Source organism: Drosophila navojoa, chromosome X (genome assembly GCF_054131105.1).
Source record: "Drosophila navojoa isolate 15081-1374.11 chromosome X, UAZ_NAV_1.0, whole genome shotgun sequence".
NCBI lineage: Eukaryota > Metazoa > Arthropoda > Insecta > Diptera > Drosophilidae > Drosophila > Drosophila navojoa.
The window spans coordinates 31,290,465-31,313,806 of record NC_142895.1 but is presented as its reverse complement, the minus strand read 5'-3'; the positions used below and the strand labels follow the sequence as shown (position 1 = coordinate 31,313,806).

The 23,342-nt window shown below is 38.2% G+C and overlaps 5 protein-coding genes, 1 long non-coding RNA gene and 1 other non-coding gene across 10 annotated transcripts in view; 2 read left to right on the top strand and 5 right to left on the bottom strand.

Annotated features, from left to right (window-relative positions):
- The window catches only part of l(1)G0196 (inositol hexakisphosphate and diphosphoinositol-pentakisphosphate kinase), a 45,066-nt gene extending 32,420 nt beyond the window's left edge, over positions 1 to 12,646 (bottom strand). For all 3 annotated transcript variants that reach the window (XM_089264583.1, XM_089264580.1, XM_089264581.1), the window contains exons 1-4: positions 12,345 to 12,646; positions 4,691 to 5,123; positions 4,389 to 4,631; positions 1,469 to 1,967 (exon numbers count right to left, since the gene is read on the bottom strand). In XM_089264583.1, the coding sequence (XP_089120709.1) occupies positions 1,469 to 1,967; positions 4,389 to 4,631; positions 4,691 to 5,123; positions 12,345 to 12,509 (1,340 nt within the window). In that variant the 5' untranslated portion in view covers positions 12,510 to 12,646. The remainder of the gene's footprint in view (positions 1 to 1,468; positions 1,968 to 4,388; positions 4,632 to 4,690; positions 5,124 to 12,344) is intronic.
- LOC149090834 (uncharacterized) overlaps positions 1 to 23,342 on the bottom strand; it is a 177,718-nt gene that overhangs the window by 101,419 nt on the left and 52,957 nt on the right. The gene's annotated exons all lie outside the window — the stretch shown is intronic.
- LOC108655538 (uncharacterized) lies at positions 13,774 to 16,031 on the top strand. The gene is given in 1 exon segment (XM_018107301.3): positions 13,774 to 16,031. A coding segment is annotated over 1 exon segment (1,137 nt). The 5' UTR covers positions 13,774 to 13,847; the 3' UTR covers positions 14,985 to 16,031.
- On the bottom strand, positions 15,569 to 15,983 carry LOC108655539 (thioredoxin-1). The gene has a single exon (XM_018107302.3). The coding sequence runs from the start codon at positions 15,981 to 15,983 to the stop codon at positions 15,663 to 15,665; it is 321 nt and encodes a 106-aa protein (XP_017962791.1). The 3' UTR covers positions 15,569 to 15,662.
- On the bottom strand, positions 16,802 to 17,918 carry RpLP2 (ribosomal protein LP2). 2 transcript variants are annotated; one of them, XR_016197326.1, is made up of 3 exons: positions 17,744 to 17,918; positions 17,209 to 17,617; positions 16,802 to 16,979 (listed from the first exon to the last, which is right to left on the bottom strand). XR_016197326.1 is itself a non-coding variant. In XM_018107303.2 (2 exons), the coding sequence occupies exon 2, from the start codon at positions 17,614 to 17,616 to the stop codon at positions 17,269 to 17,271; it is 348 nt and encodes a 115-aa protein (XP_017962792.1). In that variant the 5' UTR covers position 17,617; positions 17,744 to 17,893; the 3' UTR covers positions 17,205 to 17,268. The 2 variants fall into 2 exon arrangements, 1 of the variants encoding a protein (XP_017962792.1); XM_018107303.2 differs by lacking the exon at positions 16,802 to 16,979 and having other exon boundaries at positions 17,205 to 17,617; positions 17,744 to 17,893.
- LOC115565065 (small nucleolar RNA Me28S-Am982) lies at positions 17,072 to 17,149 on the bottom strand. The gene has a single exon (XR_003980739.1). It is a non-coding gene; the product is annotated as a small nucleolar RNA Me28S-Am982 (small nucleolar RNA).
- stx (ubiquitin-like domain-containing protein stuxnet) overlaps positions 19,143 to 23,342 on the top strand; it is a 40,021-nt gene continuing 35,821 nt past the window's right edge. The window contains exon 1 of the mRNA XM_089264616.1: positions 19,143 to 20,572. Coding sequence (XP_089120742.1) covers positions 20,091 to 20,572 — 482 coding nt within the window. The 5' untranslated portion in view covers positions 19,143 to 20,090. The remainder of the gene's footprint in view (positions 20,573 to 23,342) is intronic.

The window sequence follows — 23,342 nt, the reverse complement described above, 5'->3', positions numbered from 1 at the left end:
ATTGAGACAAAGGCATTATAATCACAATTAATGGCTTTACGACATACAATTGGAATTATATTGATGCGCAAAGTCGAATTTTATTTACAAGTAATGACATTCGACAACACTTGCTAATTTTACTAAAAATTAATAAAAAAGCTCAATCAAATGTTATTTAAACCAACACATAGTAAACACTTTAATAATTCATATCCTTTTAAGACTTTTCAAAAATTGTATCTTGTCTACCAAAAAATTTAAGCTGAGGGCACGTGCTGTTAGGCTTAACAGTGGACTGTTATTCAACATTTTGGGTACAGTACCTTAAAGTTGTTTCGAAAAAACGACTAAATACCCGAAAAAGTGCGTTCATATGCCGCAGCACAAATCTCTTGCATTTGAAATACCCCTTTTACAAAGGTGTTGATAAGGGGTGGATATAAGGGTGGGGGGTTAACAACAAAAATTCCAAATTATATAAAATACATTGTTCAGGCATGAACATATGAATATACGATGATCGTATACATGCCTCCGACGCACTCAGCGACTAGCAGGTAGCGCGCTGTGAAGAGATAAGGGCCACATGTACGGACTGCATAAATAGACAAATGAAGACCAACCCTTGCAACCCCAGAGTCAGATTACGAAGGAGACGAGCGCTGAGCCTTACAAACTCAGCGATAGGATAAGAATAGCTAATAGACCAACGCGGAGTCTTACACACTCAGCGATAAGATAAGAATATGTAATAGCCCAATGCTGAGCCTTACACACTCAGCAATAGATACATTAGATTTAAGGGTTGAAATTATACATGAGTCTGGGTATATAACCCCAGGCTCAGAATAATAAAGATCAATACGAAACTAAACACCATCATAGTCAAGTGTATTCGTTCAACATATAAGTTTGGAAGCTCTAACTCTAACGGTGTAGGAGATATAATTAAATAGCTAGCTTTCGATAAGGTTTTTAACCGATAATAAAATATCGGAAGTAGTTATCGATTTTTAAAGAAACTCTAAAAACTCGATATGCGCGTGATAAAAGCGGACCTAGGAACCCTATACTTTGTGGGGTCTGCCACGCCTCCTTCTGCCTGTTACATACTTTTAGAAAAACTATTATACCTTGATTTCCCATTATCAATGGGTTCAGGGTATAAAAATCAAATCATACAGTTTCTCTTCAATTTTTTATAAAAATTGAAAACAATAATTGGTAACAGATATTTTTGCTTGATTGTGCACAGTTAAGTACTGACAGACCAAATTTTTAACGGCTTGCACATGAGTTCCATCATCAAGATGTAATTTCATCTGCGACCAATTTTTATACCCTGAACCCATTGAAAATGGTTCATACCATTATACCCTTATTTCCTATTTTCAATGGGTTCAAGGTATAAAAATCAGACGTTTTGACCATTCACTGTAAGCTTTTGTTAAATTAAGCGTAATTTTATCTACTTTGTCTAACTTACTTCGGATGTCGCACCTCGACCTTCATTTTCTGTTTGGGCGTGCGATCGCCATGCCGTATGACAGCCACCACGCAGCGCAGTTCCATCATTTTGCCAAAAGTTGTGGGCACAATGGGAGGGTCGTCTAATTGAAATGGCACAGACCAGGGTATGTGAAGGGTCGGTGTCAGCTCACGCAGTATCATGTTGCCCAATATTTTAGCGCAGTCATCGTAGTACTTATTAGAGTTCTTCACAAAACTAAATCCGTTGACATCGCAGACATAGCTTTTGCCATTGGCGCGCAGCAGATCAAAGCCGCAAACAGTCTGTTTGAAGGCCAGACACACTTTGCGCGAAATAAGCTTCTCAGAGTGATTGAGTATGACTGGATAGCGGATTTCTTTGCCTTCGCTATCGCGCTCCACTTTGCCATCGAGCGCTGGGCTTTTGCGTGCCTCCGCATGGGCATAGTCTGGGCCAACAGTGTAGACCTTCACATCAGTGCCTGAAAAGTATACTAAGTTGTAAAGGTAATGCTGGATTCAGTGCGTTCGACTGGCGGCCACTTTTGTTCTTAAAGATTTCGGCAATGAGAGTAGCGAGCAGCGATCGGCGAACGAGCGAGCGAGACGCAAGACAAATGGTTAATGATCAAACTATTTGCTTTTAAATATGTGACGTGTGTATTTTCATTAACAGATCAATGTAATTTCGAAAAATTATATCAGCTCTGAATGGGCATTACACAGTCGGTAATACCCGACCGTCAAATTCATACTGGGAGTATTAGTGGATTCGTGGCGTAGTATGACGAGCGTGAAGTCAGTCAATTGGTAGGACTCTTTTGGAATATCTATATTATATATAAACAGCGCGTCATCAGGTTAGCTTCATCTTTGAAAATTATTGTATATTATACTTCATGTATTTCTGTTTTTAAAAAAAAATGGCTACAGTAACAATGACGAATATTTTTTAATACATTTTTTTGTAAAATGTACAAAAAAAAATGTAACAAAAATTTGGTCATTAGATTACCGACCCATGCGATAAATTCAATGAATTTAAGTTGATGACCAAAAATAACACTTGTATATTAAGTTATTACTTTTAAGTAATATTAGTATTGCGTAGTGCCGCCTTTGTTTGAGATTACTTCGAAAATTCGATTAGGAATGGAATTATAAAAGTTGCTCAATATAATTCAAGTATATGGTTGACCAAGCATGTTCAATATCTTCGATTAATTCTGTCTTTGTACTATACTGCCACACCACTGCCCCGCCGCCAAGGGTTGGCAACTGTTTCAAATAATGTTATTCTATGCGTATGTCATGGAAATAATAATCATATCCATCAGTTCCTTCCAAATTGAATTTTTCTTATCAGGAAAGACAACATGCTGCCATTGGGTAAACGTCATGTTCACCCAGACAAAAGTAATGCATATTTCTTTTCTCAGCATATTGACTGGTGTTTCTTTTTTATATCAGTCTCTTTATGTTCTTAGCTTTCTTAATTACTCTTTGAACCGTTTGTAAGCTCGTCTTAACACCGGTTTTATCCCTAATCTTGGTGGACGATTCGATTCGAATTTCGAAGCTTCCTGAACTAATGCTCATCTATTTGCGACTGAAACCACTTGATTTTTGCCGCCTATATAGTTTTTCCATAGTTTTTCCTTATTTTTTAGAATATTGTCAATTGTGTTTCTGTTTTTTCCTGCCATTTCTGCAATTTTATGGTAGCATAGTCCAGATTTAAAGTATGCCTCAATCTTTGAATTTTCAAAGATACAAAATTTTAAAAATATATGTAAAGAATTTAGTACTTTGAGCTTCACAAAAAATTTGGTGAGTGTAACCGCCAAAATAAGCAAGATAACTACAATTACATTTGGAGGCGCTAATCTGATAACGCAAAATAAGTGCACGTATTCTTTGTAAAAATAAAGAAGAATAGAAAATAAAACATAAGGGATTTTCTCTCGAGCATTTTTTGGTTATGCGAGACATCTGATATGATGATAATAAAATCAAAACAAAAACTAGGAAGCTGCGTGAAATAGACAAAGAGAAAAATGTAAAAGAAAACAAGTAAGAAAACTCTAGTCGAGACTGCTCGACTACGAGATCCCCTGAACCCTACAAGCAACTGATATTTCAATAATAATTAGCACACACACACGCACTCATACATACAAACGCATACACACACACTCGCATATACAGGCGATTGCGCTTGGGTTGCGCTGCAGTGTTGGCAATATTATGAGAACTTATTTGTTGAATAATTTAATTTCTAGACGTACGATCGTAATGAAACTTTCAGAACGTAATCATAATGTTAAAATGTATGTGTATACCGAATCACAAGTCTCTAGTATTTGATATACGACTTTTACAAAGATGAGGGTTAGGGGGTAGATTTAGGGGTGGAGGGTAAATTTTAACAAAAACCGAAATTGTATAAAATGCATCTTAATATACATTTAAAATTTGGAGACTCTAGCTTGAAAGATGTAGGAGATATAATTTTTTAAGTGATCTTCGATAAGGTTTTTTATCGATAAAAAAGTATCGGAATGAGTTATCGTTTTTTAGTGATAAACTCGATATGCGCACGATATATACGGACATTTAAAAAAAAAGTTGAAGTCTCTAGCTCTTATATCGTCTGAGATCGACGCGTTCATACATACGGACGGACAGGGTATAATGAGTGTAGGCCCCCTTACCTAACCTAATGACGCGCAGTATATATATATATATCAGCGTAAGGTTGACAAGATTTTTTATATACACAAAATAAAAAGGAAGTGCATTTGTTTATCTAGTCCAGCATTGGGTAACATATGCTAGAATAGCGTCTGCATTGATAGACACATTCGAAAGTTTAGAAGGAGAAAATTAAAAACACAGAGAACAAGTTAGCATACCATCGGTAGGCATGAAATCCTCGTAGATGAACGATCCAGTTTTACGGACACGCGATTCCGGCGAGTAAACGCTGCTACGGCTACCGATTTTGCGAAATAGACGCTGACTTCCGCCGCCAGCAGATGTTGGATAGTAGATATAAATGTTGTGATCTTCGGCCGAAACGGGCTTTTCAACGAATGGTTTATTGAATGTAATGCCATTGACCTCCACATGATCTTCGGACTCAATAAGTTCATGATCTAAAAATTGATCTACATTGAAACGAACTGTTGAGTTGGATAATCTATCTATCACTTACGTTTCGGATCAGGAGAATCTCGATCGAGCACAGCATAACGCGGTATCTCAATGCCCTCTTTCTCCAGTATGGCATAAACCCGTCGTCTGTCCTGTATATCGTATTGCATATGCAAATTGTTGAGCACAAAGGGATTGCGTAGCTGGGCATACTCGATAGCCTTCTCCAGTGGAAAGCCCTTGGAATGAAAAGACACAAGACAATCGCATATGGGCCAATTTTGCACAGGCTCTCTCAATATCACATTTTCCTCAAAGGTAACAAGCTTGATGAACTCAAACTCGCCGAGTCGTGTCAAGATTTCCTTCATTGGCTTCGATTGTGTTTTCTTGGCCATTGCACAGATTCCCACAACAACCTGTTTACTATTACTGGAAGACGTGCTTGTATCAGAGTCCATGCCGTCATTGCTGTCACCGAAATCCGTGTCGCCCTATAGAAGTGAAAAAATATAGACTTTAACTATTGAAAATTGGTCCAACATATATAATACTAAAACGAATTCAACATTTCTCGAACAAAAATTTGTTAGTTTAGTTTATTATAATTTTTTAGATTCTGTTGTTTGAAATCAAACTTATTTTTAATGGTGATCATAATGATATCTATGTATATAAAACAAAGTCGTGTTTGTTACAACACTTATAACTGCTGGACCAATTTTCATGGTTTTTGATTTGTTGGATTTGTCTCCGCCCCGAATTGTATATCTTTAAAATACTGAAAAATTGACGAATATTTGAAAAATCCGTTATGCCTAAAAGTTTTTTAAATTCGGAGCTGTCTTTGAACTGTCATTTAGAATTTTCTCAGTAGGCGTCATACCAGTGACAGTTTTCGGTCATGCTCTCATGTAAAACAATTATTCATGCACATTTTTTTAAACCCAGGTGCAAGGTAGTATGAACAGTTTGGTAGAAAATTAAAAGAGCTGGAAAAAGCTATATTTGATCTAAACATCAGAATGGATCAACTGTTCAAATTAATGCAGGATTCGATTGAGGCAAACAGAGCCTTTCGTGACCTGGCTCAAAAGCTGATTTCAAAATGACAAACAAATAAAAATTAGATTGTGGAATGTAAGGGGTTTAGCGAAGAGCATTGAAGAGCTAAAACTTTTCCTAAGTGCCAATACAATAGATATTATGCTCATTACTGAGACGCACATGCGACCCGGCTTTTTAGTATTCCTGCCAGGTTATGACCAATATTATGCTGCTCACCCCAGTCGAACAGCGAAAAGCAGATCTGATCTATTCATTCGATCGATCATTTCTCATGTGGAGAACGAATCTATCTCAAAACCGAACATACAAGCTGCCAGTGTGAGCATATTGACCCATGGTTTCATCAAGATCTCTACAATACCTGCCTCCCAACCAATCTTGGTCAAAAGACGACTTTGAGCAACTAATTTAAAGCTTGGGCAACAGATTCATAGTTGGTGGTGATCTTAATGCGAAGCATCCCTAGTGGGGTAACAACAGGTCATGTTCTCGAAGGAAGCATTTGCAAGAAGCCATTGCCAATAGTACGTGCGAAATCCTAGCCACACCCTCTGCTCTGGACTTCTTTATAACCAATGGGATTGAGAGAAATAAGCTAACAGTTGAAATTAGGTATGACCTCTCTTCGGATCATTTGCCTATCATAGCAACAGTGCATTCTCCACATCAAAAGAAATCTAAGAGGCAATATATTCTACCTCGAGGTTGTAGAAGCTTTTCAAACTGAACTGGCTAGCGGAACCAACCTCAACATGGAAATAAATAGTTCGGATTATATTGAAGATGCAATCTCAATCTTCATGAGAAACGTTTCCTTAGTTGCATCTTCTGCTACCCCAGTAACCCAATGTTCACAAATCCAACATCGAAGAGATACTTAAGAACTGGGGATACTCGAGTCCACCAGATCTACACTAGGCTACCCAATCGGCTGCAAAAGGTCCTTGCAAAAGTCAAGCAGAAGAAAATTGATGGAATACTAGAAAGTGCGGGCCCCGATGTACCTTTCAATTACACACTCTGGAAACTTACAAGTCGGTTTAAAAGGGTCGCCATACCGAAAATGCCAATTAAAAATCCATCGGGTGGCTGGTGTTATTCCAGTCAACAGAAGGCCGAAGACTTTGCAGACAGCTTAGAGGAAAGATTTAAGCCATTTACCATCTTACTTCCGATAGGACAAGAAGAGATGTTGAGCTAAGTTTGGAGACGCCCTTTCAGATGTCACTGCCTGCAAGTCCAAGAGATTGTGCAGCAAATTAATAAACTGAAAACCAAAAAATCTCCTGGAGAGGACTTGCTGGATAATAGAACTTTAAAACTACTACCCAAAAAAGCGCTACTGTTTATTGTCCTAATCCTCAACAGCATGCTTAGACTGAGACACTTCCCAACCTGCTGGAAGATGGCGTTGATCATGATGTTACCCAAACCTGGAAAAAACCACACGGAAGTTGAAGGAATTCATCCAATCAGCCTACTCTCGGCGCTAGGGAAGATGGCAGACAGAGTGATCCTTGATCGTATATTACAGCTCGAGCCTCTAAAGCAAAAAATATCGAATTGGCAGTTCGGATTTAGACAAGGGCACGGCACGCCGGAACAACTTCATCGTGTAGTCAACTTCTCCCTCGACGCTGTGGAACAAAATATGTATGCGGCTGCTGTTTTTATGGACATCCGACAAGCTTTTGACAGAGTGTGGCACGATGCTCTCCGTATCTTACCACCGCAGCTATTCCAGCTTGTTTCAAGCTTCCTGACGGATAGATACTTCAGAGTCTTTGTGAATGGAGAAAAGTCCTCGAAACGCTCAGTTTGCGCAGATGTCCCACAGGGTAGCGTGCTTGGACCTACGCTATACAACCTATACACAGCTGATATGCCGACCACAAATGTAGTTACTGGACTAGATGAGGAACATGTCCTGATAGCAACCTACGCAGATGACACTGCAGTTTTGACCAGAAGTCCTAGCATAAACATAGCCATGGAATCCTTGCAGCAGTATGTAAATAGCTTTGAAGGATGGGCTAGAAAATGGAATATAGGCATCAACACCAGTAAATGCGCAAATGTCACGTTTACCACAAGAACTTTGTCTTGTAGCGGCATCACCATGCAGGGCTCCACAATCCCACAAAAGAGCTCATACAAGTACCTTGGAGTTTTACTGGGCAGGAAGCTAAATAAGGCCCGTACTACCATGGTACGGCAGTCGGTAATGGCAAAAGCCAGAAAAATGGCATGGCTTCTTGCTCCAAAAAAACAAGTTGTCACTATACAGTAAAACTACGATTTATAAGATCATCCTAAGCCCTATCTGGAAATGCGCCCTAGAAGTATACGGCATTGCTTCCAAAACAAACTTGGACAAAATTAGAGTCGCCCACATGAGGACTCGCGAAATTGAAAAGGATCTAGAGGTCCCAAAGGTGGGAGATGTCCTACAATTACGTTCAGCAAGATACTTTAAACGTCTTGATAGCCACAGAAATATATTAGCCAGACGGCTAACTGCCAAGCCGAGGCACACACAACAGACCTACCAAAAAAAAAAAAATATATATTACAATAAACAAAAATATATTAATATAATAATAGTAATAATATAGTAATATTAACACACATATATATGTAATCTAAGTCTAGATCTTAGAATGTTTGTTATTATTTTTAATGTAAAACTAGATTCATTTGCCATTATTGTAGCAGTAAGCTTGTTAACAAAATATAAAAATTTGTACAAAAAAAAATTTTATTAACACGTGAACGTAATTAATAAATATACTTGTAAAGGTAAAGCAAATAATGAGCAATAGAATACGATATTACGTCACAGTTAATCACCAAACAGTTTTTCAAATTGATTTATTTATGTGCGATAAACAGACAACAAGGCCACGAATACACAGGGGGGCTCATTTGAGTTGAAGAAAGGAAACAAATCAATGCAGATGCCCGTGAGAATGGCGCAGTTACGTACATCACAATTGCAAGAGGCACGAGATGAGCGAAACCAGCAAGGACAATTAGAACGCAAATAAGCGCGCAGGTTCGGAGTCAACAGACGTAGAGGAACTGACCGCCAACGTCAACAAGTACTTCAAGCATGTACATCATATTCATTTATTCGCCTATTATTTCAGTATGAGCCTCATTGGTACATTGGACAAGGACTGCCCACACTGTCAGACCCTTAAATTTAAACCATTGCACGGCTTCTTTATTGGTACTGATCCAGATTCTTCGCTGTTCTTGCAGTCGATTCGAAAACTCAATTCAAGTTTTCAAATGACATCGTTTGGAGCAACGGAAATAGTTAATGGTCAACCCATTGAAAATGGGAAATCAGGGTATAATAGTTTTGTTAAAGTGTATGTAACAGGCAGAAGGAGGCGTGGCAGACCCCAAAAAGTATATATATTCTTGATCAGTGCAACAAGCTGAGTCGATTTAGCTCTGTCCGTCTGTCTGTCTGTCCGCCCGTCCGTATGTATGAACGCGTCGATCTCAGAAGATATAAGAGCTAGAGACTTGAAATTTTTCTTCCTAGGTCCGTATATGTCACGCGCATATCGAGTTTATCACTAAAAATCGATAACAACTCCCGATATTTTATTACCAATTAAAAACCTTATCGAAAGCTAGTTATTTAATTATATCTTCTACACTTTTAGAGCTAAAGCTTCCAAATTTTAAATGTAGACTTCCTCCACCTCTAAATTCACTCCTCACCATCACTTTTGTCGCTGCTTATTGCGCAGTTAGCAGAGCGCGTTCTAATACGTGCGTGTGTATGTATGTGTGCCTAAAAGAAGTGCAGAGTGAGTAGAATATCAGATTGGAGGGTTCAGGGTATCTCGACTTTTTTTCCTACTTGCTTAAAATGGATTTTGTAAGACAGCAACTATCCAATAATTTTTGATGTATTTTACTATTTTTTTTTTATTTTTATTATTATTTTTTTTTTTTTTTAGATGCTTGTAAGTAGTTTTAAGATCTATCCGTTTGCACCCTGCACTATGGGTAAAAATCTCTAATTTTTGGCATTAATTGTCTCTGAAGTGTAAGAAGCTTGAAATTTTGTATACATATTAATACGAATTTTGATCGTTTCAGAATTTTTATTTTTAAAATAGAGCCACGCCCCCACCCCTCGCTTATAGCATCCATCCTGTTATTGCAACGAAAATTTTTAGCCCCAGACAAGCTTTTATGGGCTAACCGTGAATATTAATTTAGTCGTCCTTTTCTTATTCTAACTCAATATAATTGATTCCATATTTCTTTTCATAGGTGTCTTCAGTATCATCTTCATCTTCTTCGCTTTTGGTTGAACTAGCAATTCTTCCAAATGTTTCAGGAGGTTTGAAACTATATGCCTCTTAAAGTGCCATATATTCTGTACGCATTTCTTATTTTCTCATTCGGCGACCTCGTTCTTTCAAACTGAGACTAGAAACAAGTGGGTCTGATGAGTCCAGTGCTTTATTGAATACGAATGAAGCTAACAAAACAAAATCAATTTTTCGATAAGTTATCAGATGAGCTATCGAAAAAATATGATAAGCTCGTATTGCGTATATTCAAAATCTTCTTCTATAAAACGGCTGAGTTTATTCTTAGGGACGGAAGAACATAGCTAGACCAATTCTGCTCATTGTCCTGATCCAATTTGACACAAAGTGTTTTCACGTGGGCAAAAAATTATATTTTTCTTTTTTAACATTAAACAAGTAAGAAAGCTCTAGTCGAGACTGCTCGACTATGAGAGCCCCTAAACCCTTCAAGCAAATGATATTTCCATAATAATTCGCACACACCCAGGCGAATGCGCTTGGGTTGCGCTGCAGTGTTGGTAATATTATGAGAATTTATTTGTTGAATAATTTCATTTCTAGACGTACAATCTTAATGAAATTTTCAGAACGTAATTGTAATGTTAAAATGTATGTTTATTCCGAAGTACAAGTCTCTTGTATTTGAAATACGCCTTTTACAAATATGAGAGTGAGGGGGTGGATAGTAAAAATTAACGAAATTCTATAAAATGCGTCTTAATATGTATTTAAAATTTGGAGACTCTAGATGTAAGAGATATAATTTTATAACTGATTTTCCCATTTTCAATGGGTTCAGGGTATAAAAACGAACTGAACAGCGTGTTAATGAATTTAAAGCAAATAAAATTGTATAATTAAAATAAACACATACATATGTATGTATGTACATATTTATTCAGATGAAGTGCCAAAAATTAATTAATTTTGCTCTGAAATAAGCAAACAAATGCAAAAGCAACAAGTAAGAAAGCTCTAATCGAGATCCCCGAACACACACACACACACACGCATATACATAAGCGACTGCGCATGGGCTGCGCTGCAGTGTTGGCAATATTAGGAAAATTTATTTAATGAATAATTTAATTTCTAGACGTACTATCTTAATGAAATTTTCATAATAATCATATGTATGTATATTCCGTACCACAAGTCCCTAGTACTTGAAATACGTCTTTTAGGGGACGAGGGGTTGGATATAGGGATATAGGGGTGAGGGGTAAATTTTAGCAAAAATCAAAATTGTATAAAATGCATCGTAATATATATTTTAAATTTGGTGAAAGATGTAGGAGATATAATTAAATAACGAGCTTTCGATAAGGATGTTAATAGATAATAAAAAATTGGGAGAAGTTATCGATTTTTAGTGATAAGCTCGATATGCGCGTGATATACACGGACCTGGGAAAAAATTTCAAGTCTCTAGCTCTTATATCTTCTGAAATCGACGCGTTAATACATATGGACGGACGAACAGACGGACAGGGCTACATCGACTCAGCCCTGATCAAAAATATATATACTTTTTGGGGTCTGCCACGCCTCCTTCTGCCTGTTACATACTTTTAACAAAGCCATTATACCCATTTCCCATTTTCAATGGGCTCAGGGTATAAAAACGTGGCTTCTGCGCGTCATTTACTGGTGTTTTCAATATTAAGTAGGAACAGAAAGAATGATATTCAGAAAAGCAAGAATTTATTTGAGCGCACAGCTGACTAAATCATTTTACAGACTATCACCACCTAAATTTGTCGTCGAACTAACGCGTGTTAGAACGCGAGGCGCATTAGCGTTGCATCCCTCCCAGTTAGGTGTAGCTACACTTGGTGCGGCTCTGGCACCTGCAGTTGATGCTGAAGACGCTCCTGCTGCCATGAGTCGGCGTCATTGATTTGCGAAATCTTCTCGAAACTGTTTCCCATTCTGTATTGACTTACACATGGATGTACATATGCTCATATATACATATAAAGCGTGTGTAGGTATTTTTAATTTACCATTACAATGGTAAATGCTTTGTCTTTGTTAAAAGTATGCTATAGACAAAATGTGCATGGTTTTTATTTAAAGTAAACACAAATTGACAATGAGAAATGGAAACGGCTGCTGCTGCTCCTGTCATTTGCCCCAAGAAGTTGTCAAAGTTAGGGTCAACGAAAAAAAACAAATGCAGCAGGCGGCAACTTATTGATTTTGCGCAGTATTTAGATTTAATAGAGTGGAGTTATACGAGGCCTGATAAATGTAAATTTTTGTACTTAGTAAATAAGGCTAGAACTTTCGATTGCTACATACATTGCCATCGTGGCCCAGATAGAAGCCAACGCGGTGCGAATGCGACGACAGCGGCTGTTGCGTATGCGGATTTTGCTGTTGGTGAAGCTGCTGAGCGGCTACGACGTTGCTTTGCGAGGACTGACGTAGGTCCTGGTAACCCGACTCCAACTCCGTATATGACATATCAATTCCCCTTTTAAATGTTCCTAGTAATGTTGTTGCTGCGTTAGTTTAGCGGCTAGTGTTGATATATGCAAAAAACGGCGAAAGCGCACAAATATACATATGTATATGGGTCTACGAGTACCGGAAGCGAGTGTTGAATGCAAATGCGTAATCAAATCGCGGTTTATATCTTCAAAAAATTCACTTCGCATATATATATATATATATATATATATATATATATATATATATATATATATATGTGTCAACAAAAGGAAATAGCTATAGACTAAATAAAACCGCAGGCATCTTCATCCGCGAACGCGCTTGTATTTCTATAAGAACTATCCGTATTACGAAAGACCCAAATGGAGGGCCACTGGACATGCTGATGCGTCGCATGAATACCTTAGCAATAGAGATGTGATACCATCAATGGAATCATCGATAGTATCATTTAAATTTGTAGTTCGCGATAAATCTATTGAAATTTCTCGATGTCGATATATTAGCAATTTTCGTTGTGAGTGGCTGAAATCACTAACACCACTAACCAGAGAACACATAGACCGTACCAGTGTTGCCGTTTTTCACCGAGCAAAAGCAGCTGATTTAAGACAAAAAATAAGCTCCATCCCAGAAACAACATATGCTAACATATAAGAATGGTTTTATCTTTATTACCGATATACATACATACAAATATTGTATCGTCAAATCTGTCACGTCAAATCTGTCACGTCCTTTCTCAACCACTCCTTGAATTCCGAGCTCTCTAGATAGGCGTTTTTAACTTTTTGTTTATAATATTTAGGCATTTTTAAAATCAGCTAATCTATAGCACCATCATATGTTAGATAGAGATGGAATTACTGCGGAACTAGTGATGTGAGACTTTAGTAGTTGCAAAAATGTGAGTTTGTTGATTAATCGGTCATTGAGAACTAAAATCAGATATTAAAAAATATAAAAGGCTGTTTTGATTCTTAAATATGCCAGATTTTCCGCAATCCGAAATTGCCAAAGTTTGTTTGCAATCGCAGTTGAAAATAAGCTAGATCTGGCGAAAATTAGCCAAAACGGCAACACTCGACCGGACACGTAGTGAAATTCAAATTTTCCGCCGACTTTGCAATGTATGGCTAGTAGGTATACGAAAAACATTGGAGCAGTCCATAGTTTTCCACATACAAAAATGACTGTTGCTTCCTCTCTCTTTCCTGTTGCTCGATCAACTATCGATAATTATGTGTAAGTAAAGCGTAAGAAACTGCAATTTTTTCTTTCATAACGGGCAATGGACGTATTCTCCCATAAAAACTTCATAAAGGCAAAGATATCATAAAAAAATAAGAAATGTTGCGCACTTGGTTGCTGCCACAGTTGCCTCTAATTTCAGTGTGCAAACGCGCCAAGGGGAATAACGCCGCCAGAACAAATGCAACGAGGCAGAGCAACATTATGAGTAAACTCTTTGGTAGCCGTGTGACAGGCACAAAGAAGCAGTGGTATCCCTGCCATGATACCAACGTCAACAGCTCTAACGGCAAAATCAGCAGCGGCTCTTTCCCATCGGCGAGTGTGATGTTTCAGGCATCACAGTTTGGCAAGAGCAAGCTCCCCGGCTCTAGGAACAACACGAGACGAATGGCTGTACTAAACAAACTGTTCATGACCCACATCACCGACCTACTGGCTACGGGGCAGGCCGCGGAGTCAATACTGGGACGTGGACTACAGGTGTCGCGTGTAAAAATCTCCTGTGATTTCAGCTGCATTAATGTCTATTGGCTGGGCAGCGATATTTCGCTGGAAGCGGAGCTACAACGCTGCAGCGGGCAGCTTCGCCACGAGCTCTCTCAGCTGCGGCTCATGGGTGAGGTGCCGCGTCTCAAATTCGTGCCGGACAAAAGTGGCAGCAACATCAATAATGTGGAAGGAATTCTGCGCACACTCAATTTAAACAAGCCGGCTGAGTATGAATCTAATGACCAGGGCAAGCACGTGGAGCAACAGCTACAACACAACTTCGATGCCGCCCAGACAATGCGTCAGGAGTTTTATGGTAAAGCTGCAACGCTCTCGCCGACAGCGGAGCTTCCCAAGATGCGACACGATGTGCTCGGCCTGGATCATCGCCTCATCATGAACAAGATTCTGCTCAAAATGCGCAAATCAAAGACCGCTTGGGCGCAGCACCAACAATTAGATCGACATAAGCCGATTCCGGAGCTGGCACGCATGCAACATAAACTACCCGAGGTTGAGGCGAACGTGGTCACATCCAAGAGTAACCAGTTTGCAGAATTTCTAGCTAAGCGACGAGAACGTAAGCAAACGCCTGAGCGCAAGAAGCATAAACGGGATTTAGAGGATTACGTAGCCGAAACAACAACGGACGAAGATAATGTACAGGGGATGACGCCAGATCAGCGCCAAATATATACTTAGGACGATTACATTCTCGATGGCCCCAAGAACTACTGTTACTGAACTACTAGACCTTAATTTTCGTTGTTTTTCTTAGTATGTGCATATGACCACCTCAGTCAATATAACCTAACCTATAACCGCCTGCTTGTCTATATATGTAAATAAATATCTCAGAACCTATGAGCTAGAGACTTGTCACATGTATCTTTCTAGCAGTTCAAAATTTGTCTGAATTCCTTTAAATGATTCATTCAGCTGATAATATATTCAATTATCATAAATTGCATTGAATATTACAATCTGACAACTTCATTGAAGAATTTTGAATGACACAGAAGTCCACGACTTAACTAACTTAACTTGTGGTACGTACATATATACATATTTTAAATCAGAATTGTTAGAGCGAATTGAGTTCTTCCTTTATGCATGTACTATGTACGACGTTTTCCAACCGTTCTTTCATTAGTGTCAATTTCTAAAAAAAAAAAAAAAAAAAAAAAACGATCATTTTGCGGGAATGCGGCGATAAGCTATTATTTTTCTTATATGAAATATACTATATTTAATTATATCGATAGTTATTTATTACATGTCCTTCATACGTTAAAAATAAAATCAGATTGGAAATTAAAGGCTATGTCTCAAAATGGCTGGCGTTGCATGTTACAAGCTACACAGTTATACATATCATCAATCAGTCAATCGATGGCGACGCCTGCGTCACTAAATTACTGATTATTTGCAGACTTTAGACAACGTTTGCTTCAGTTTGTGCTCATCTGCTCCAATGACTCGACCAATTTTTCGATTGTTCTTGATGAACACAAATGTTGGCATGCTGCGCACTTTGTAGGTTTCCACCAAATCCTCGAATCGGTCCACATTGATCTTAATTACATCCACCTTGTTAACGTACTGGCGCGCAAGTGCTTTCACCACCTTGTCAATGTCCTTACAAGGAGCGCACCATGTGGCATAAAAATCCAGAACAATGACTTTATGTTCGGCCGCCTCGAAGCGTTTGTGGAACTCAGACATATTGCGGATCGCAGTCATTTTTTTTTTTTAACAAAAAACAAAATGGCAGTGAAAAAAAAAAAACAAGATATTGCAAAAATTCGACTTGAAGGAATGAACAGAGCTCAGAGACTGTAGCTATTCTGGCAATCTAGACTTCCATTCCCGCACATTTGTAGAGTTTACGCGGATAAGCGGTTCAGTAGAGATCCAACGGTAGTTATCCAGAATTGAAGCGTTGCCATCTGTTATCATGATTACCGCGCGCGTACACATATTTTGGCTGAAAGACCAAGGATGCGCATAATTACAACATGAAACTCTGCCTTAAGGAAACAATTGTACACTTTTTTGACTAGAAGATCCGAGACTAAAAGTCTTTCTTATTAATTTGAACAAGGATAGACGAAGTCTCTATTAAGTTTTTTAAATAACCTATCTGTGTATAATATACATATGTATATGTACGTACAGCTGCGGTTTTTAAAATAAGAGTGCAACTGAGTACTAATATGTTGATTGGTGACCATCTTAATACTGACATCTAATTGGACTGAATAAATCCCATATACTTAATTACCTTCCTTCCTTGTAATACTCTTTTTCTCTACACATATACAAGATACACTGCAAACAAATGAAAAAAACAATTTCAGCTGCATCGAAATTGGGTACGTTGCGCTTTCAATGATTCTCCGCGAGCTGGGTCTGTTGTATCAGCAACTGAGGCTCAAAGTTCTAGCTCACGAGAAATTAGAGATTTAATTGAAAAATAAAGTAAAGGAATAAGTGTACATATTCCTTTCACATAGATTAAAACGAAAAAAAAAAAAAAACAAATACACATATTGTACGTATATAAAGCGTAGACACTGCAAATTTTTATTTCATAGAAATAAACGTTTTAAGGTTTCCTTTGTTTTGTTTTTTTTTTTTTATATATATTTGTCGGGTGGTATTAACAAGTTTTAAACGTCATTTTAAGCAATGTGTGTCACTGTGTATACCAGACGATGATTGTGGTGCCCAGTTGATCTGTAAAGATAAAAAGGCATTAACAATTTTTTAAACAGTTCCAACAGTTTTTTGAAGATAGCGAAGAGAACTTTAATGGGAGCGGGATGTCAAATAAATCAGTGAAACTTTGATGGCATCAACGTTTGTGATCAGTCGAAAGATGGTTAAGGTTCGGTTCATCAGATATTTGCCCATCCCTCCAGGTTTTTTTTTTATATATATTTGTATATACATATGTACGTCTTACCTTAAATTCCGCTGTTTTACATGTTTTACGCAGTATATACGTATGTTGAAAGTATTGAGCTTATTCGAAGAGAGCGAAGCCCATATCGTCATCTTCAGACTCAGACTCCTCCTTCTTCTCTTCTTTCTTGGCTTCCTTCTTATCGCCACCAGCAGCAGCCGCTGGAGCACCAGCTGCGGGTGCAGCAGCAGAACTACCACCACCGCCTACGGGCATGGATGACAGCTTTTCACGACCGTCCTTGATCAAATCGTCTATGCTCTTGCCCTTCAGCTCCTTAATGACACGGGTCAGACGCTCGGCGTCTGCCTCAATACCGACAGAGCTGAGAATTTTCTCCAGATCAGCATTGGCAGGGCTATCTTGTCCACCGAGAACAGCCAACAGGTATGCAGCCACGTAACGCATGCTAAGAAAGTATAAACATGTCACAATATTAATCTTCTTATATATATGGCATCACTTGCGCTTTTCATTTATTTATCTTATTTACTAATTTGTATAAAGTAATATCATACTTTAGAAGACCTCTTACTTTAAGTCTTTAGTTTTTGACACGAAACGTGAAATGCACAGCAAAATACAACTTTCGCCCAAGAGACCTTTAAACGAAAAGAACCTGGCAACGTTTTGACGCAACAAAGTCACTTCCGTTTGACAAAACTGGCAGTTGACAAGGAATGCAACCCTGTTGCTTGAAGTAGATGGCGCTTTAGTCTCAGAGTTGCATATAAATATTCGATTCCATGTTTTATGGTTAGTGGTCGTATCTTAGTGGTTATCAGGATTGAGTGATAGTGGGCTTAGAAAAGTGGTCTGTTAAGTTAATGGTGTGATGCCACTTATCAATTAATTGCGTAAATTAAGCAATTTCGACACTATACACTAAAAATACAAGCAAACTTTCAGATCGTGACTATTATTTAAAAATCTGAAATTACCAAAGCAGGCTTTAAAATATGTTTTCACATATTCATATAATGATGAGGGAGGGGCATCTTATGACGAAAATCGAAGTTCTATAAATATAATCGAGTCTATAAAGGAGACTATAAGGTGTGGGAAATATAATTAACTTATTTTCGATAAGATTTTTAATCGATAAGAAATTTCGGGATGAGCTATTAATATTTGAGGTAAACTCAATATTCGCGCTGGTCTGCCACGCCTCTTTCTGTTTGTTACACACATTGTATATGTATTTAATTTTGATGGTTTGGTGCATTTGCCGGATTTTTGGATAAATACCCGCCAAGATTCAGCTGGGATAACGGATTACAGTCCTAAATGTGACGTCACATCAAAGCTGTCAGTTAACATTAAATGTAGCCTTCTATGTGAAGTAACATAACTATATTATGTGAACAGCAGGGATGCCAACCCTCTGTCTTTTTACGTAGATCTCCGTATTTTAAAGGAGATCTAAGTGCCTACGTGTGATGAGACTAAAACTACGTACTTTTATAAAATATTGCAAAATAAAAACTAAAAAATTTTTCAAATAAAAAGGATGATATGATTTATATTGGGTTAGCAGCACTAAATTCCGATATGTTTACGAAACTTAGAGCCTTCTGACAAACACCTAAAATATTTTAATCAAAACATGTATAAAGTTTTGTAAAACGTACATTAATTAATATGTATAATTTGAACAATGTAATTTGCTTTCTAAAGCGGCAAATGAAATTAATAACAACGAAGTGTTATACAGTTAGTTTAAAAATGTAATGGTTTATTTTTTTGTTATTGTTTTTAAACCTTAAAAAAAAGTACGTAGATCTACGTATTTCAGCAAAATTGTGCTACGGAAAAACACGTAATTCTCAAATTTTGACTTGGCATCCCTGGTGAACAGATGCATTTCGATAACATTGCAGGCAGGCCCTAAAATTAAAATGTCATCGATAATCTAGAAGCAAAACTAAAGCCGGACGAGGCTGACGTGTGACACTCGGTGCGCGAAATTTACTTTTCTGATTTTGCGTTAACGCCTTGTGTGTGTGTTCAGTTTTTTTTTTTATTTGATTGGTCATCATCGTTGCTTCTGCTTGCGGCTTGATTCTTTGGCCATTGCCAAAAGATATAAAGATAAATTGTGGCTGTGTGTGTACTAATACGCACACTTTTACGAAAGCCCTCAACAGCGAAGCAATGGAAGCCGTTAAAATCTCGTAGTTGTAAATAAAATAGAATTCTGAACAATTGCCGCGTGTTCAATAAGCAAAGCAAGTGATCCAAATGCAACGTACCTGGACATTGGAATAATTTTTACTATAAACATAATTAAATATAAGCCGAACATTTTAACGTAGCCAACAAGGGACCGTAGAAAGAATCGCAATTGCAGTGCAGGTCAAACTGTAAATGGCTTCGAAATCGATCGACAAAAAATGAACATTAAATAAAAACCTACCACGAATCGTTCGCCTCGTTGCGCTTGTTTCCGAATACTCGCAACCATCCCCCATATTTTGGTGGCAGCAGACGCAGCAACGTCTCAGTCGCCACGCAGCAAATAGACGAGAAATTTAGAAGCAGCGCAACCGCCTTCAGTCGTCAGCGTTGCCGTTTCTCGCTCTTCGTGCGGTGTGTGCATGCGTTCGTTTTTATCCCTCTGTGTGGTTGTGCGTATGCGTAGCTGTGTGTGTACGTGCACATAAGGTGTGGTGTGTATACCAAATCGATTGAATAAACGCCACAGTCGTCGACATCGACGACGCAGCCTCCGTTACGCGATTGTCGACGTATTTTTTTTGTGCAGAATTTTCAATTGCTGATTGTTAATTCGCTTTATTTTGTTTTGTATATTCTTCCTGGCCAATTGAGTCTGTTGTTTTTTGTTTGTTTTTGTTGCGTGAAAGAGATATATTTGTTCAACAATGGATAAATCAACCACAACGAACACGACAAATGCGAAAGATGCAATGGACGCCACTGTTAAAAACGAGCCAGTAGCAACAAATGGGGCAGGGTGTGGCAGTAGTGGAACCATCAGCAACAACAACATTGGTAACAGCAGCATCAACAACAACAATAACAAAAAGAGCAGTGACAATAACAGCAACAATGCTGGCAGGCAAGCGTTCTCGCAGCCTGCGGCGATGGCAGCCGCAATTGCCACAACAAGTGCGTTGCTCAGCAGTACCAACAGCTCGACCACACTTGCCAGCAGAACTGGGTTGGTAACGGGAACTGGAACGGAACGTAATAATATGATGATTAACCTCAATATCAGTACGACAACTGGTGGCAATTTCAGCGTCAGCGTCGAGCCACACATTAGCATTGAAAGCTTGAAAAAGATTATAGCCAAGAAACTGAAAGTGGCCAAGGATCGCATATGTTTGCTGCATCGCGAAAAGTGAGTATTGCATATATGTACATACATTCATATACTGTTAAAATGTCTTTGTTGTGATCTTGCTGCTGTGGGTGTCCCAGAAGGGAATCGCCATAGATTATTTATAGGTGAACGTATATATACATCTATCTGTTCATGTCTACGTATAGCTATAGCTATAATTAGCTATAATTACGTTATTAACGAAAATACGCATGTATATTGTGTTATGTATGACGTTTCTCTCTCTCCCCTCATTGATCAAATTTTGGCTGCTCAGAGGCGTGGTATGGCGCGCGGTTGGTGCAAGCTGTTGCTAAAATCAATGATGCAACATTTTTACTACCTCAAAGTGAACAGCAACAGTAGTTTTTCCCGAGTATCTTGACACTGTTTCTTCTCTTCCGTTTTTTCTCTTCTCTTTACTTCAAGTTGAATCTGCACGTGTTCCATTAAGAGCTAAGAGAGAAGAGCGCATGCACTAAAATGCATACATATATACACCGTGCTGATGTACATACATATGTATGTGTTTACAATTCTGTTTCACAAAGCATTGTTTATATCAATGAGAGGCCGGTTTTAGGTTTTGTTGCGAAGAATTCGATGCGATAATGTATTGTTCCATTTTGTTAAAACGACAAAAATGAAAAAACAATGTTTTCATGTAATTTTATTAACAATTATTTATTGAAAAAATAAGTAATTGTGGGCAGTGTTGGATACAACTAGTTGCATTACAGCAGCAGTATGTCGTCAGCATTAACGGTGTATTTAAAAAAATTTAGGGCTCGCAGCAAACCAAACGAACATCAAAGAAAAGAAGGAAAGAAGGGAGAAAAATGAAAACAAAACCCGAACACTTGGCTTGCTTATTACGGCCTCTGCTCTCTCTCTCTCTCTCTCTCTCTCTATGTCTCTCTCTCCCTCTCCTTCTGTGTCTATTTCCCCGTCTTTCTGTGTCTATATCTCCCTCTTACGCGTTGTATGTATGCAGAGCAGGTCTTGCTGCAGGTTAACAGTTAAACTACACTGAATGCGTGCTGTAGGCAGGGCGAATACAGTTAAAGGGCTTCCAAAAAATAGTGGTGAATATCGAGCCGAAGTGAATGCAATTGCAACCCAAACAATTCAACTTTTGTTTGTTTGGCTTTTTTTTTTTTAGATTTTCTTATTGTTGCTGCTTAAAAAACTGTACTTGAGGCAGTGCGAAATTTGAGGTTATGCATAAAATTTAGTAGTATTTTTCGCTTTGTTGCCTCTCTTTTGCAGGTTTGCGCCTCTCACTTTGCGTCATTCTAAAAAAAAAAAGAAAATAAAATAAATTTAAAACAACCCGACTGATAAGAAATTTGTTCTTAGTCATTTCTTTGTTTCTGCTTTAGCTGTTTATTCAGTAGCTGCATCTGTTTTTTGTCGCTTGCCGATTCGCTGCAAGTATGCAAACTGCAACAACTCACTTTGATCCCACTTAAAGTTATTTTGCTTTGTTGTATTGCTTACGTCGGTTAATTTTCGTTGGCTATTGGCTTGAAAATTATGCTGCCGACGTTACGACGTTGACGACATTTGTTGCGCAGCATACATGCATATGTATGTAAATATATACATATGTGTGCACAGACTTTACGATTTGTGTATGTGCGTCGGCTATGTATAAGAGATTCCACCGCATTTCCTGCTGTACCCTGTTGCTGAGCTGAATATATTTTTTATTGAATGTGAAAATTCATGCAAGAATATCTATTAGTTGTGCACCCTTAAAAGTTATCTTCTGTTTTATTTGAATAAAAATAAAAACTTTGCTGAGGCTGATGCGCTGCTCTTTGTTCTTGACTGCAATCAAAATCGTTTCTGTTGTCGCTGGCTGCGCTTATCGGCGTCGTCGCAACTGCAACTGCCGCTGCCTCTATCCCTGCCGTTGGGCACCGAGCCGGACTTTTCTTTGTGTCTTGAAAATTCTACGACCACTCAAATGTCAGAAGTTGTTTAACTCGCGGAAGCCATAAAACCGAACGCCCATTTTGAATTGGTGGAGAAGCTTGGGGAGCACTGATAACGTGTCTAAAACCCACTACCACCCGACTCCAGCGGTTCACCAACAGAATTAAAAAGCCTTTACCTGTAAAAGTTTCCTCTGCACCAATCAAGCCCAGGGCGATTGGAGCCGTGAAATAATCCTGTGTTATGAAGCAAATGATTGATTGCAAAATTTATTAGATGACGTCCCACTAAGTCCTGATTCCTTCAATAATTCACATATTTACATATTTATTGATATTCAATCAATACTTTTTGTACGTAAAAAGAGTTTAGCTTACAAACCTGAATTTATTTTGAAAAGATTGTATTTACATTTCTTGCTAAACTGATTGTCAATGTATTTACATTTATGGGTATACATGATCACTAAGTTTCCTAACCAAAAATCACATGTAAACATACACACATATGTATGTATGTATTTACCCTATTGTTGCGTATGTGTACCTTCGTGTCCATGTTCTTCTGATTATTGCGCATATCGGTTTGACGAAAACACTTGCCTCTTTACCAACGTTTTTTAGTGTGTGTGCATATGTATGTAATGCTTGTATTGTATATGTAGTTATTGTATTATATACATACATATACATACATAGCGTTAGCATTGCCGTTCCCGTGGCTATTAACGTTGACGCTGACGTCGTCGTTGACAGCGACGGCTATGACATAAGCTTGCTTACCCACATGTAGTCACTGGCTGTGTGTCGATTCTTTGTATACTGAGAGTGACAGAGAGACAAAGAGA

Bases quoted from the DNA above. Each gene is read 5' to 3' on its own strand.
- LOC108655539 (XM_018107302.3), bottom strand. From the start codon at position 15,983: ATGACTGCGATCCGCAATATGTCTGAGTTCCACAAACGCTTCGAGGCG.
- RpLP2 (XM_018107303.2), bottom strand. From the start codon at position 17,616: ATGCGTTACGTGGCTGCATACCTGTTGGCTGTTCTCGGTGGACAAGAT.